This window comes from Crocuta crocuta, unplaced genomic scaffold (genome assembly GCF_008692635.1).
Source record: "Crocuta crocuta isolate KB4526 unplaced genomic scaffold, BGI_CrCroc_1.0 scaffold84, whole genome shotgun sequence".
Lineage (NCBI taxonomy): Eukaryota > Metazoa > Chordata > Mammalia > Carnivora > Hyaenidae > Crocuta > Crocuta crocuta.
Window position 1 is genome coordinate 7010516 of NW_027530213.1, and position 13797 is coordinate 7024312.

At 47.0% G+C, this 13797-nt stretch overlaps 1 protein-coding gene across 2 annotated transcripts in view; it reads right to left on the reverse strand.

The window, feature by feature from the left end:
* The window catches only part of IFNGR2 (interferon gamma receptor 2), a 47519-nt gene that overhangs the window by 6043 nt on the left and 27679 nt on the right, over nucleotides 1-13797 (reverse strand). For both annotated transcript variants that reach the window (XM_077765502.1, XM_077765501.1), the window contains exons 2-4: nucleotides 12405-12537; nucleotides 4895-5097; nucleotides 763-908 (exon numbers count right to left, since the gene is read on the reverse strand). In XM_077765502.1, coding sequence (XP_077621628.1) covers nucleotides 763-908; nucleotides 4895-5097; nucleotides 12405-12537 — 482 coding nt within the window. The remainder of the gene's footprint in view (nucleotides 1-762; nucleotides 909-4894; nucleotides 5098-12404; nucleotides 12538-13797) is intronic.

The window sequence follows — 13797 nt, forward strand, 5'->3', positions numbered from 1 at the left end:
CTGCCTGCCACAGCCCCTCCTCGTGTGGCCTGCATTTCCGACAGACCCCGGCAACTTGCAGGTCTCCAGCCACGGCTTCTCACAGCCTCCGTCCTTCTCCCTAGAGCCCCTCTCTCCTTCCAGAAGACTTTTCGCCTGGTCACATATGCTGTCTATGCAAGTCATTCGAAACAGAGTAATTTATGTAAACCTTGCAGACTGCAGTGGTGGATTCCTTGTTAGAGAAACGGGCCCTCTAGAACCTTCTCTGAGCTTTACAGGGCCACAGAGCACCATAAGCAACCTGGACAACAGGAACGGCATGCTGACAGGCAGAGAGGGGCCCTTCAGACCCACCCGGTAGAAGGGAAGGCTCACACAGGCAGCAGAAAGCACAGGTCTAGAAGGGAAGGGTCAAAACTGGTTTGGGGCTCAGACTCTGAGGCAGTGCTCGCATGCTCTGTCCTCCTTGTCCATTGATGATTATTATTATTATTATTTTATTACAGAGAGGGAGGGAACGTGTGCCAGCAGGGGAGAGGGGCAGAGTGAAAGAGAGAGAGAATTTCAAGCAGGCTCCATGCTCAGCACAGAGCCCAGTGCAGGGCTTGATCCCACGGCCCTGGGATCATGACCTGAGCTGAAATCAAGAGACACTCAAACAAATGAGCCACCCAGGCACCCCCTCCCCGCCTCCACGTCCATTTTAAAGTTTACTTTCTTTTGCTGTATCAGGAAGTCCAAAGGAAAGGAAATAAAAACAAAGTAGAAAAATGCTCTTACCTGTTGGATTCCTGCCTTTTCCCAGTAATGGACATAATACAAAAAATGGGGCCAGTGGGCATGGATGTCAAAGGGAGAGGAAAACCTGATGATAAGGGAACCTTCTCCTGGTGTCACCCAAATGTTTCTGGGAGGCCCAATGGTAACTGAAATAGAATGACAAAGAAAAGCAAAATATATATATATATATNCTCAAAAACAAACACTAAAAAATTTAAAAATATATAATTTTATATGTACAGTGTGTACGCACACACATACACATTTTTATAAATCCAATGAGTTGGCATCCAGGCATATAAGACTCCCAGAGACTGCTCCGGGCACACGCTTGACTTGAAGGCTACAGGGTAGGAGGCCCAGCCGGGCCACAGAGGAGCACCAGGGACTTCTTGTCTTCAGTGGAGGGAGGGGTCCTTTGCAACCATCTACCTGGGGCCCCAGAGCAGGTCTCTCTGGTCCCCCAAGGACACAGCTTCCGTGTAAAGAGAAAGACCCACGAGAGGCAAGTATGGGAACCTCCCAGGTTAAGAGGTGCAAGAGCCAGTATCTCTTACAATAACTCTGCAGGGATAGTTTCCAGGGTCCCCATCAGGGACGTGCACAGTTACAAAAACCGCTGCAATCGGCCACAGACGTGACTTCCTAAGAGGTAGTTAGGATGGGCCCCCAGGGAGATGCAGTTTATCAGTCAGGGCTCAATTCGCCAGAGGTGATGCTGTCAAGGGTCACGATTGATACGTCACCCTTATCCGCTTTCCAGAGAAACAGCTGGAAGGTTAACCAAAGGTCAAATTCTCATGCAGAGGAGGAAGGGATTTTGTTATTCCTTACCTACTACCTATATACTTCATATAGTTGCTTAATATACATTCTGAGAGTTTCTTTAAAAATGTACAAGAGTGTTATTTCCAAACCTTTGAAGGCAGGTCTCCTCGCTTATTGTAACATTATGTTCAAACATAGTAACAGAGAACTAGTCCCCTAGTAAGTCTATTTGTTACAGCTTTGCATATAGTTCCCAGGATGGCCAAGGACAGCAACTCACGGAGTGCTATACTTTAAAGTTTGCAGCATTTCTCAAGTAGGCACTTAAAGTGTGTAATTACCCAGAGGAGCTCGGATCAAAGTATAGGCTGGGCTGCATGAGTTCTTTTCTTAAAAAAAATTTTTTTTAACATTTATTCATTTTTAAGAAAGAGAAGGGGGGGGGAGCAGGGAAGGAGCAGAGAGAGAGGGAGACACAGAACCCGAAGCAGGCTCCAGGCTCTGAGCTGTTGGCACAGAGCCCGNTTTTTTTTTAACATTTATTCATTTTTAAGAAAGAGAAAGAGGGGGGGGGGAGCAGGGAAGGAGCAGAGAGAGAGGGAGACACAGAACCCGAAGCAGGCTCCAGGCTCTGAGCTGTTGGCACAGAGCCCGATGCGGGGCTCAAACTCACTGACCGAAGATCATGACCTGAGCTAAAGTCAGACGCTTAACTGACTGAGCCACCCAGGCGCCCCAAGGCCACATGATTTCTAAGAGGCCTGTTTCTACACCGTTTACATGTGCAGACGATCATATCACGGTGAGCGGTAATGGTTCACTGTAGTTTGGATGCTTTCTCTTATGCTTCCACACGCTTCCCTGGGCTCTCCCAGGTTGGCCAGCCTTGGGCATCTGGTTTGGCTGCCCTTCTATGTGCAAAAGTAACTGGTCCCTGCAGGGCTTGCACCTGTGCTCTCTGATCTCATTTGTTCAGGGTGGGGAGGGAGGGTAGGGGGCGAGCCTGGCCCATCACCAGCAGGAACAACGTTAGCGGATTGGCCGCAAGTGACAAAAAGTGTTTGTTAAACCTGCTCACAGATGCTGGCATAAGCGTGTCGAGCTTCCCTTTCACGGCCAAGCGGCTAGAGCATGAGAAGGCACTGATCTGCAGGCCCCAACCGCCTGCTGCACACCTCTCGCCTCGGTACGCCGTACTCTCTAGACTTTTCTGTGGCTTATGCGTGGAAAGTGGGTCTGGAAGCCAGAGTGCCAGCCGTGACCAGTCACGTAATCCGCTGGAAGGTCAGTGCCAAGAGACATGCCCTTCTCAGAGTCCTGGGTCTGGAATCTGGCACCGAGCTGATAAACCTGTCTCTTGAGGGGTAAGCAATCTGCCTTCTCTCAGCACATGGAAGTAAGTCTGTTACCTGAGGGTAACAACTTGCACGCGCTAAGCTAGGCCTGTAAACCAGGCCATGTGGACTTTACTACATGTGTCCCCACACAGCCGTGTAGCCAACCACAGAAGGTTACCCTTGTTTCCCAGAGGGGGAAACAGAAGGCAGGGGGTGACTGTACTTGCCCAGAGTCGTAGTGAATAAGTGGAAGAGCCAGGATCTGAACCTGGGTCTGGTGAGGCTACAGCCCGCCCCCTGCAGCATCTCCCCCTCTCCCCGAAACGCTTGGTAAAGCATCTTCCTGTTGGTTATCCAGCTCCACAGTACCGACTGGTGGACACAGCGATGGGGCCCGAGGAGGTCTTTACAAGCTATGGGCAGAGGATGACAACCCAGTCAGTAACCACCTGGGGGCACTGTTCCCCAGCTCAGGCTCGGAGGACAGAGTGCAGCCGTGGACCAAGGACTTTCACAAGGGTCTTGCCTTGTCTCTATTCCCATTCCTCTCCTGGGCGTGGCCAGTAACTACCACATCTTTCTTTCTTTCTTTCTTTCTTTCTTTCTTTCTTTCTTTCTTTCTTTCTTTCTTTCTTTTCTTTCTTCCTTCCTTCCTTCCNTGTGGCCAGTAACTACCACATGTTTCTTTCTTTCTTTCTTTCTTTCTTTCTTTCACTACCACATCTTTCTTCTTTCTTTCTTTCTTTCTTTCTTCCTTCCTTCCTTCCTTCCTTCCTTCCTTCCTTCCTTNATTTTCTAGCTCAAATGTGTGCTGGCTTTCTACTCAAGGACAAATGACTTGTCCACAGTAGACAACCAGCTGGCAGGAATCCCAACTGTCTTCTCTTTCCGTTCCCACAGCATCTAACACAAACCTTTTACTTTTTTTTTCTTAGCTTCCTATCTCAGAACATTTCAAACACGTAGAAAGTAAGGGGAAGGTCATAACAAAAACTCGTGTAGTCATCACCCAACTTTGATCAACCATCAGGTCAACGGCCAGTTTTGTTGCCCGTGTGCCCATCCACCTTGCCCTTAGCTTCCTACTCTCTGGATTATTATGAACAAATCTCCAACATTACATCATTTCGTGTGTAAATTCTCCAGTGTGGGTCTCTAAAAGATAGGACCCCACCAGGCCCCTTTAAAAACATAAAATACCATTATAATACCTAAGACAAATTAACAATAATTGCTTAAGTAGATCATCAAATAGCTAGGCAGTGACCACATTTCCTCACTGGTCTTATACATCTGTTTCGTTTGTTTGAATCAGGATCCCATAGTTTATGTTTGCATAAACCATAAACACTGAAGAAACATGGGGCACAGGTGACTATGTGAATCAGGGAAGGAGCAGATGTACAAACTACTATCTGTCATTTCTTATGCCCCCTTCCAACGTCTGGAAGCACATTTGTTCGTTCAATCATTCAACTAAGCTTTACTGAATATCCACTATGTGCCAGGCACTGTTCAAGTCTGCATTAAAGTCTTTTTTGAACATAAAGGAAGTTCTGCCCAAAGAGTTAAGAGTGATCAGTGAAGCTGATATACTAGTATCCTATCCAGCCCAGAGGTCAGCAAACTTTTTCAGTAAAGTGCCAGAGTAAATTTAGGCTTTCTGGGCCATAAAACTCCATTGCAACTATTCAACTCTATGCTGTAGCTTGAAGGCATCCACAGAACATACATTATTAAAAGACGGTGACACCGTGTTCCAATAAAACTTTATTTACAACAACAAGCTGGTGGGCTGGCCATGGCCCACGGGCTGTAGTTTGCCAGCCCCTGGCCTGGTAAATCACACTCCTCTAGCGTCGGCCTCCATGGTCAGTACTTGGACTTGACCATCATATCCACCTGTTTCCTGGCTATGTGGGGCGAGAGGCAAGATGGAGGTGCATGGAGTCAATACTGCTCAGTGAAGAGGAAAGTGAAGAAAGCCTAGAAATGATCAAGGAAGTCTCACCGTCGAGTTCTCTTACCATTCCAACAGTACCGGAATGAAGGCACTGTCAGCCACGGAGAAACTAGGTCTTCCACCTTAGCTCGAACACGTAAGGAGATCTCCCATTCTGGTTCCCAAAGGACTGAGTTGCTGTTTGGGGAGAAGTCACACTCCGGTGTGGTGATATTCATACAATTCACACCTGTGCTCTTGACATCATACCACATACCGCTACTGCCGCTGCAAAGGAAAAGAGGATTTCACTTCACAGAATTCTCTCTTCTATAACAGTTTCACCAGAGCTGAGCTTTAAAAGAGCAACTTTACTGCGATACAATTCACATGCCATATAATTCACCCATTTAAAGTATACAACGCAGGGGCGCCTGGGTGGCTTAGAGGTGAAGCATTTGACTTCACCTCAGGTCATGATCTCGCGGTTTGTGAGTTCAAGCCTTGTGTCAGGCTCTGTGCTGACAGCTCAGAGGCTGGAGCTTTCTTCGGATTCTGTGTCTCCCTCTTTCTGCCCCTCCGCTCCTCATACTCTGTGTCTCTCTCAAAAAATAAATAAATAAATAAATAAATAAAGTGTACAACTCGATGGCTTTTGGTAGATTTACAAGGCTGTGCAGCCAGCACCACAATCAAATTTAGAACATTTTTATCATCCTCAAAGGAAACCCTTGCCTACTAGCACTCACTCCCCACCCTGCCTTAATCCCCTAAACCCTAGGCAATCATTAATCGTCTACTTTCAGTTTCTATGGATTTGCCTACTCTGGGCATTTCTTATAAAGCTGCATGGTCTTTTCTGATTGGCTTTTTATTATTATTATTTTTATTATTATTAGTTTTCCATGGGGGGAGGAAAGAGACAGCATGAGCAGGGGAGGGTCAGAGAGAGAGGGAGACACAGAATCCGAAGCAGGCTCGAGGCTCTGAGCTAGCTGTCAGCACAGTCCGACGCAGGGCTTGAACCCATGAACTGTTGAGATCATGACCTGAGCTCAAGTCGGACGCTTAACCGACTGAGCCACCCAGGCACCCCTGATTGGCTTTTTAAATGCAGCATGTTTTCAGGAGTGATGCATGTTGTAGCATATATCAGGACTTCATCTCCTCTCTTTTTAAAAATAATTTTTAAAAACTATTTTGATAGAAATAGAGACAGAGAGAGAAGGGCAGAGAGAGAAAATCCCAAGCAGGGTCTGCATTATCAGTGGAGAGCCTGACCCAGGGCTCAAACTCACGAACTGTGAGATCATGACCTAAGCCATAAATCAAGAGTCCGATGCTTAACTGACTGAGCTGCCCAGGCGCGCCAGCATTTCATCCCTTCTTCTGGCTGAATAATCATCATACGGATACAGCACATTTTGTTTATCCGTTCATCTGTTTATGGCCATGCCGGTTATTCCCACTGTTTGGCTGTTATGAATAATGCTAAAAAATATTCACTTGCAAGTTTCCATGTGAATACAACTTTTCAACTCTCTGGGGTAAATACCTAGGAGTAGAATTGATGGGTCATATAGTAACTCTCTTTTTAATTCTCTTTCAAACCAGCTGCACCATTTTACATTCCCACCTGCAATGTATAAGGGCTCCAATTTCTCCATATCCTCACCAACACGTGGTATGCCTTTTTTATTATGGCCATCCTAATAGTGCGCTGTGGTATATCACTGTGGTTTTCATTTGCATTTCCCTGATGAATAACGATGCTGAGCATCTTTTTAGGTATTTATTGGCCATTTGTATATTTTCTTTGGAGAACTGTCTACTCAAATCCTTTCTCTATATTTTAATTGGGTTGTCTTTTCATTGTTGAGTTGTAAGAGTTATTTTTTTAAAAAATTTTTAATGTTTTATTTATTTCTGAGAGAGAGAGAGAGAGAGAGAAAGAGACAGCATGAGCAGGGGAGGGTCAGAGAGAGAGAGGGAGCTACAGAATCTGAAACAGGCTCCAGGCTCTGAGCTAGTTGGCAGTACAGAGCTTGATGCGAGGCTCAAACTCACGAACCAGGAGATCAGGACCTGAGCCAAAGTCGGACGCTTAACTAACTGAGCCACTCAGGTGCCCTGTAAGAGTTCTTTACTATATTCTGGATACAAGTCCCTTTTCAGATCTAGGGTTTGCAAATATTTTCCCCATTCACTCCTACAACTGATTTTAATTCTTCAAACTCAGCCTCTATAGGCAATGCCTTAGGAAAGATACTGCTTTCATACAAACCCCACTTATACCTCTCCAGAGTGTGGGGCTCATTTTACCCCACAGCTGCCCATTTAGAGAGAATCTGCCTCACCCATATGAAAATGCTACGAAACAGGAGGCCATATATTCTTAATAAACATTAAAAACATATATATAAGATGTATATATAATACATATTAATGTTTTATATATTAATGTTATATATATGTTATCTATATACATATTTTTAAATGTTTATTTTTGATGTTGGTTTTTTTTTTTTAATTTCTAGGAGAGAGAGAGAGAGACAGCGTGAGCAGGGGAGGGTCAGAGAGAGAGGGAGACACAGACTCTGAAATAGGCTCCAGGCTCTGAGCTGGCAGTCAGCACAGAGCCCGACGCGGGGCTCGAACCCACAAACCGCGAGATCATGACCTAAGTGAAAGTCGGACGCTTAACCGACTAAGCCACCCAGGTGCCCCTAAATGTTTATTTTTGAGAGAGAGAGACAGAATGTGAGCAGGGGAGGGGCAGAAAGTGAGGGAGACACAGAATCCAAAGCAGGCTCCAGGCTCTGAACTGTCAGCACAAAACCCGATGCGGGGCTTGAACTTGTGAACCATGAGATTGTGACTAGAGCCAAAATCAGGCGCTTAACTGACTGAGCCACCCAGGCGCCCCACAAGGCCATATATTCTTGCGTGCCTGCATGGCTCAGTCAGTTAAGCATCTAACTCTTGGTTTCGGCTCAGGTCATGGTCTCAACGGTTTATGAGTTCGAGCCCCGCAACTTGCTCTGCACTGACAACAGAGAGCCTTGGGACTCTCCCTCTCTCTCTGCCCTTTCCTGTCTCTCTCTCTCTCTCTCTCAAAATAAATAAATTTAAAAAAAAAACCCTCCCAAGTACAAGGCCGTGTATCCATGTATTCTTGTAAATGCCAATGTGTGCCCCAGAGCCCAGTGCCACACCCCCACATAGGACTCTACTCTCCAGCTCTGACCTTAGGTGACAGACTTGAGAAAACCCAGGTAGGCAGGAGGCTGCTAGAAGCCTCAATGCGGGGAGCAGGCGGTGTCTCCTGTAAAGACAGCCTACAGCGCCATCCCCTACCACAACTCTGGCCTAGAAAGCAAAGCCAGGGAGACAGGAGAGAGGGGGGTGCGATCACTGTGAGCAGCTTGCACACACCACATGTGCTTCTAAGTCTTCCTCTAATCCCGACTGGAGACTTCTGTCAAAGTGGCAAGATGAAGGCCACGTCACGGGGCGTGGCCAGGGCTTGCTGGGAAGATGCCTGCGGTCCTCACATTACCACCAAGCCCTGGCCCCCCAGACCCCGGTGGGGAGACGGGTCCCAAAGCGCAGGCTACGTGTCTCCTCTTAGACCGGGAGTGAGCTTCAGAAGGGGAAAGTGGCTTCAGAACGGGTAAGTTATACACATACTTCTCGCCACTCTAATCTCCCGGCACAGCCCAGCTGTTGAACTTGGGGCAAAAGGCGCCCCGCATTTCAAAGGCTCGTTTCCCAGTTTACCAGGGAACGGCCCAGCCACGTTCCCCATCCTCACCTCTCCTCCAAACCTGGCCTTTCCTCAGCGCTGCTTTTGGAAAACGTCTCTCTACAAAGGGGCTTAAAGGGGGAAGAAACCATCCAAACTGATGTGACAGCTGATGCAGGAAGACCAGCAGCTCTGGGGGGCGGGGTGGGGGGTGGGGTGAAAAAGGAAGCTGCAGGCTGTCTCCCCATCTCTTTGCAAAGGGTAGACACAAGGTGATGGTGGCCGCACACAAACAAACGCAGAGTCAAGAGCATGGCCCCGTCCGCCGCCAGCCTCCAGCCTCCTGCCCAGGGCTCTTCATGCTCAATCAGCCGGCCCAGCCTCACCCAGAAAGTCGCCTGCATGCCCCTCACCACACACCCACTGGGGACTGCCTCAATTTGTCTCCTTTTGAAAGCAGCCCTCATCACAAGAAGGGTATACAGCATAGTGATTAAACACCTGGACCCTGGAGCCAGGTTCCCTGCGTTCAAATCCCAATCATTGTATTTCTCTTAGTCCCCTCATTTATAAAATGGGGGTAAATTATGGTCTCGGTCTGCCTGAGCTTTCATGAAGGTTGAACCAGTGGGCATCAGTAAAATGTCTGTGCCGGGACCTGGTGCAGAGGAAACATGTAAATTATTTGTTAAACAGCTGGGCAGCTACATACTTTACTGTTACAGCTGTTCTGAGTTCACTTCCAAAAATGGTAAGTGTCGCCTTCGACCCTGCAGCTCCTCTCCTACAAATGTAAGAAAACAACCAGATGATTTACGTACGAGGGCACCACCTCCAGCAGCCACAAACTCTCGACTGTCTATATTGGGTGTGGGGAAGAGTTAAATACATCGTGTGTGATACACCATATAATAAAACCACCTCCAGCAGCCACAAACTCTCGACTGTCTACACTCGGGTGTAGGGAAGAATTAAATACATCATGTGTGATACATCATCTAAGAAAATGAGCAGTGAAAATGTTTACACAGAGATAATTACATGAGAAAAAGTGTTCAGACATTTAAGTACATTCAGTTAAAAAAAAAAAAAAGAAAAAGGAAGCAGGACCGAGAAGCATAACCCCAGTTTTCAGTTTTACACACACACCAGCACATTTTCAAACCAAGTGCATGCATTTAGAAAAAAGTCTAGAAAGAAATACACTAAAATGAGGACAGTGATTATTCTTGGGTGGTAGAGCATTGGATGTTTTAATTTTATTCTTTCTACTTTTCCGAGCGTTCCAGCCTTTCTGTAGAGAATGTGTATTGCTATTAAAATTGGGGGAGTGGGCGGAATGGAATAAAGAAATGCTTTCAGAAGACTGGGCTGGTCAGGTTAGGTTTTTTTTTTTAAGTAAATCTCCAGATTTTGAAATGTTGGCACTAACGGAAAAGACAAAAATTAAATACTGCAGGTCAAACACAGCCTCTTGTCCACACTGTCTGCAACCCTTGCTTTAAACTTTAAATTTTCTCATAGTGGTTTTGCTACTGTGACGATCAGAAAACAGAGGCGCTGGGGCGCCTGGGTGGCTCAGTCAGTTGAGTGTCTGACTCTTGATTTCAGCTCAGGTCATGATCCCAGGGTTGTGGGATGGAGCCCTACATCGGGCTCTGTACTGAGTGTGAGGCCTGCTTGGGATTCTCTCTCTCTCTCTCTCTCTCTCTCTCTCTCTCTTTCTCTCTGCTGCTGCTGTCCCCACTCTCTCCCTTTAAAAAAAAAAAAGAAAGAAAACAGAGGCACCTTCATTTAAAATCACAGTAATGCTTTACTGTAGAGAAACAGGATGGAAAAGATTTAAGTCCCACAAGCCTCAAAATGAAATTATTTCATGACACTAAACTGACGCAAGCATGTAAAAGTCTCTAAAAAAATCAAAACAAGAGCAAAGGCCCTCCTCCATCATCGAGTCTGCAACTGGAAAAGAAAAGATCAGCTTTGGTTTCAGTTTTTTGTTATCCTTCAACTTTTCCAAACGAGGCCATTTCATTCACCCCATCCTTTGTTTCTTTTATCAAAAAATATCTCCAAAATGCTCTCCAAAAAGAAAACAAAGTAAGCAAGTTAGTTTAGGATGGGAAACTGTCAAAGGCTTTAACAAATATTTCTCACATTTCCTGGTTCTCTGTCAATCCACAGATGGACCTCCCCATTCAAGGCTAAGTAAGGAGTGCTAGTCAATAAATCAGCTGTGCCTTCCTGTTACTGAAATCTTGTTTATTGTTATTTAAAAAAATTTTTTTTAATGTTCATTTTATTTCTGTGAGAGAGACAGAGCATGAGCGGGGGAGGAGTAGAGAGAGAGAGGGAGACACAGAATCCGAAGCAGGCTCCAGGCTCTGAGCTGTCAGCACAGAGCCCGATGCGGGGCTTGAATTCATGAACATGAGATCATGACCTGAGTCAAAGTTGGACGCTTAACTGACTGAGCCACCCAGGCGCCCCCCAACTATCCTTTTTAATAGTTGCCTCACGTTTGACTTCAAGTTAACAGGACACAATTTGACATTTTCCTGCTGATGGACATGAATATAGACCTCAATGTGTATCTTTATGAATACAAGTGTTTTTTATTTCTTTTTCTGATGGGGGTTTGTACTGACTGTGCAGGGGAAAGTAACAACGGCATTTCTGTGGCTCTGTTTCGCTATAAGAGCACTGTGTTAGCTGATCCTCATTCAGTACTGTATCCGCCAACCACACTCTCACAAGCACTGAGCATTACCACGTCTTTAACTTAGTTTAACAGGTAATATAAACTGACTTAGCCAACAAGATAAACACATAACAATTAAGGACCGAGATTCTGCCTTTCTTCTTCCCACCTGTGTTTATATTGCCAAGTGATGGCAAACTGAAAAAGCTTGCAAAGCGGGTGAGAGAGGGAACGAGGGGCCAGCATACTGTGCAAAATGCAAAAAATCCATTTAGAAATGGAGAATTAGGGTGTCTGGGTGGTTCAGTCAGTTAAGCATCTGACTTCAGCTCAGGTCACGATCTCACGGTTTGTGAGTTGAGTTCCACATCGGGCTCTGTGGGGACAGCTCAGAGCCTGGAACCTGCTTCGGATTCTGTGTCTCCCTCTCTCTCTGCCCTTCCCCCACTCATGCATGCTCCCCTCCAACCCCCCAAATAAACAAGCATTAAAAAAAACATAAATGGAGAATTAGTAGTAATTAAGTGAATACATTCCTTAGTAGGCCAAATTGGGACCGTAAAGTTGAATACGCCAGATTTTCAAACTTGAAGAAGATGAAGGCTAAGAGCCACCTCCTGCCCTTTCAAGTCAGGAAGCCGTCTTATACCAACTTCTCCTGCGACCAATGAGAGAACAGACTCCCACCCCACTAAGAAGCCACGTGGGTAGACAGTAGAGTCTCTGACACCCGTGCTGTCTCAGCCCTTGGATGGGTGGGGAGTTGTGCAAGCTCCGTCCATGGAGATTTTAATTTTTTTTTTTCTAGGTGAGAGAGAGAGAGACAGCGTGAGCAGGGGAGGGTCAGAGAGAGAGGGAGACACAGACTGAAACAGGCCCAAGGCTCCGAGCTGGTAGTCAGCACAGAGCCCGACGCGGGGCTCGAACCCACGAACCGCGAGATCATGACCTAAGCGAAAGTCGGACGCTTAACCGACTAAGCCACCCAGGCGCCCCGCGTCCCTGGAGATTTTAAAAGCACAGGAAAAATATCTATTTCCAGCGGATTTGCCCCCAATCTTGCCGCAAGGCAGCGACAGGCCCCACAGGGTGCTGTAATGGCTCCCCCACAACCCCCAGGAAGGACACCCACGGAGAGATCTGACTTACAATTTATACTGCACCTGGTAGACCACCGGCCTCGAGTCATTGCCCAGGGACACTGGATCCCAGCTCAGAACCTGCTTGGCATTGTACAGGAGAATCTTCGGGTCTCGAGGAGCAGGCAGCTGGGGAAGAGAGTCTTGAAACGGGCAGAGAATAAGAGAACGGGGAAGAGGGGAGAGAGAAAGGGAGAAAGATCAACTACAGAAATATTTCAATGCACGTCAGCAAACCTTTCGTATGCAGCTCTGTTTCTGTCCAGGTGCAGAGATGGTTATTACGTGTATCTCTAGGCAGCCACCCCCCGCCCCCCCTTGACTAAATGTGGCACCATCAACACAGTCTGTGGAGAAAAAGAAGCTTGGGGCCGCCTTTCTGCCTGCAGACTCTAGTTCTTTCTTAAACATTTTTCTTTTCGTAAGTTTATTTATTTTTGAGAGACAGAGAGAGTGCACGCATGTGAGAGCAGGGGAGGGACAGAAGGAGTGCGAACAGAGAATCCAGAGCAGGCTCTGTGCTGACAGCAGAGAGCCAGACGCGGGGCTCAAACTCACGAACTGTGAGATCATGACCTGAGCTAAGGGCAGACGCTCAACAGACTGAGCCCCCCAGGTGCCCCCTGCAGACTCCACCTCTTATGAACAGGTCCTGGGTGCCGGGGTCTGGCTCAACTAGAATGCTTACTCTACCTTTAGTAAGTATGTGTGACTGGGGAGGGTCACTTGACAGTCTGAGCCTCACTTTTCTTTTTTCAGGAATAAGAGATAAATAATAGTATCGTCTGTAAGTGAAAACTGAATTGGTGGCCGTGTGACATGCATTAACCCCAGACTTGCATTAGTAGCAGATGTGCATGGAGACCAAGGGCGCATTTGGTAAACCTCCACAAACACACGCACACACTCACGCACACCTGCACGCACACACCCCAAACCAGGTGTGCAAAGCCCAAAGGCACATGGAGGGTGAGACACGTCTTTGGGGTGGTGTTTTTCAAGGACCCCCGGTATGACAATCACCGAGGTACTGTTTAAAATGCAGGCCACTCGGGGCGCCTGGGTGGCTTAGTCGGTTAAGCGTCCGACTTTCGCTCAGGTCATGATCTCGCGGTTCGTGGGTTCGAGCCCCGCGTCGGGCTCTGTGCTGACTGCCAGCTCAGGGCCTGGAGCCTGTTTCAGAGTCTGTGTCTCCCTCTCTCTCTGACCCTTCCCTGCTCACGCTGTCTGTCTCTCTCTCCTAGAAATAAAAAAAAAAATAAAAAAAAAAAAACATTAAAATGCAGGCCACTCCCCAGACCAGGAAATCCACATTCTCAACAAGCTTCCCAGCCTATTCTTCTGCACAGTAAAGCCTAGGGACCACTAACAGGAGAATAACACCCACCCCAGGGAATCAGCAC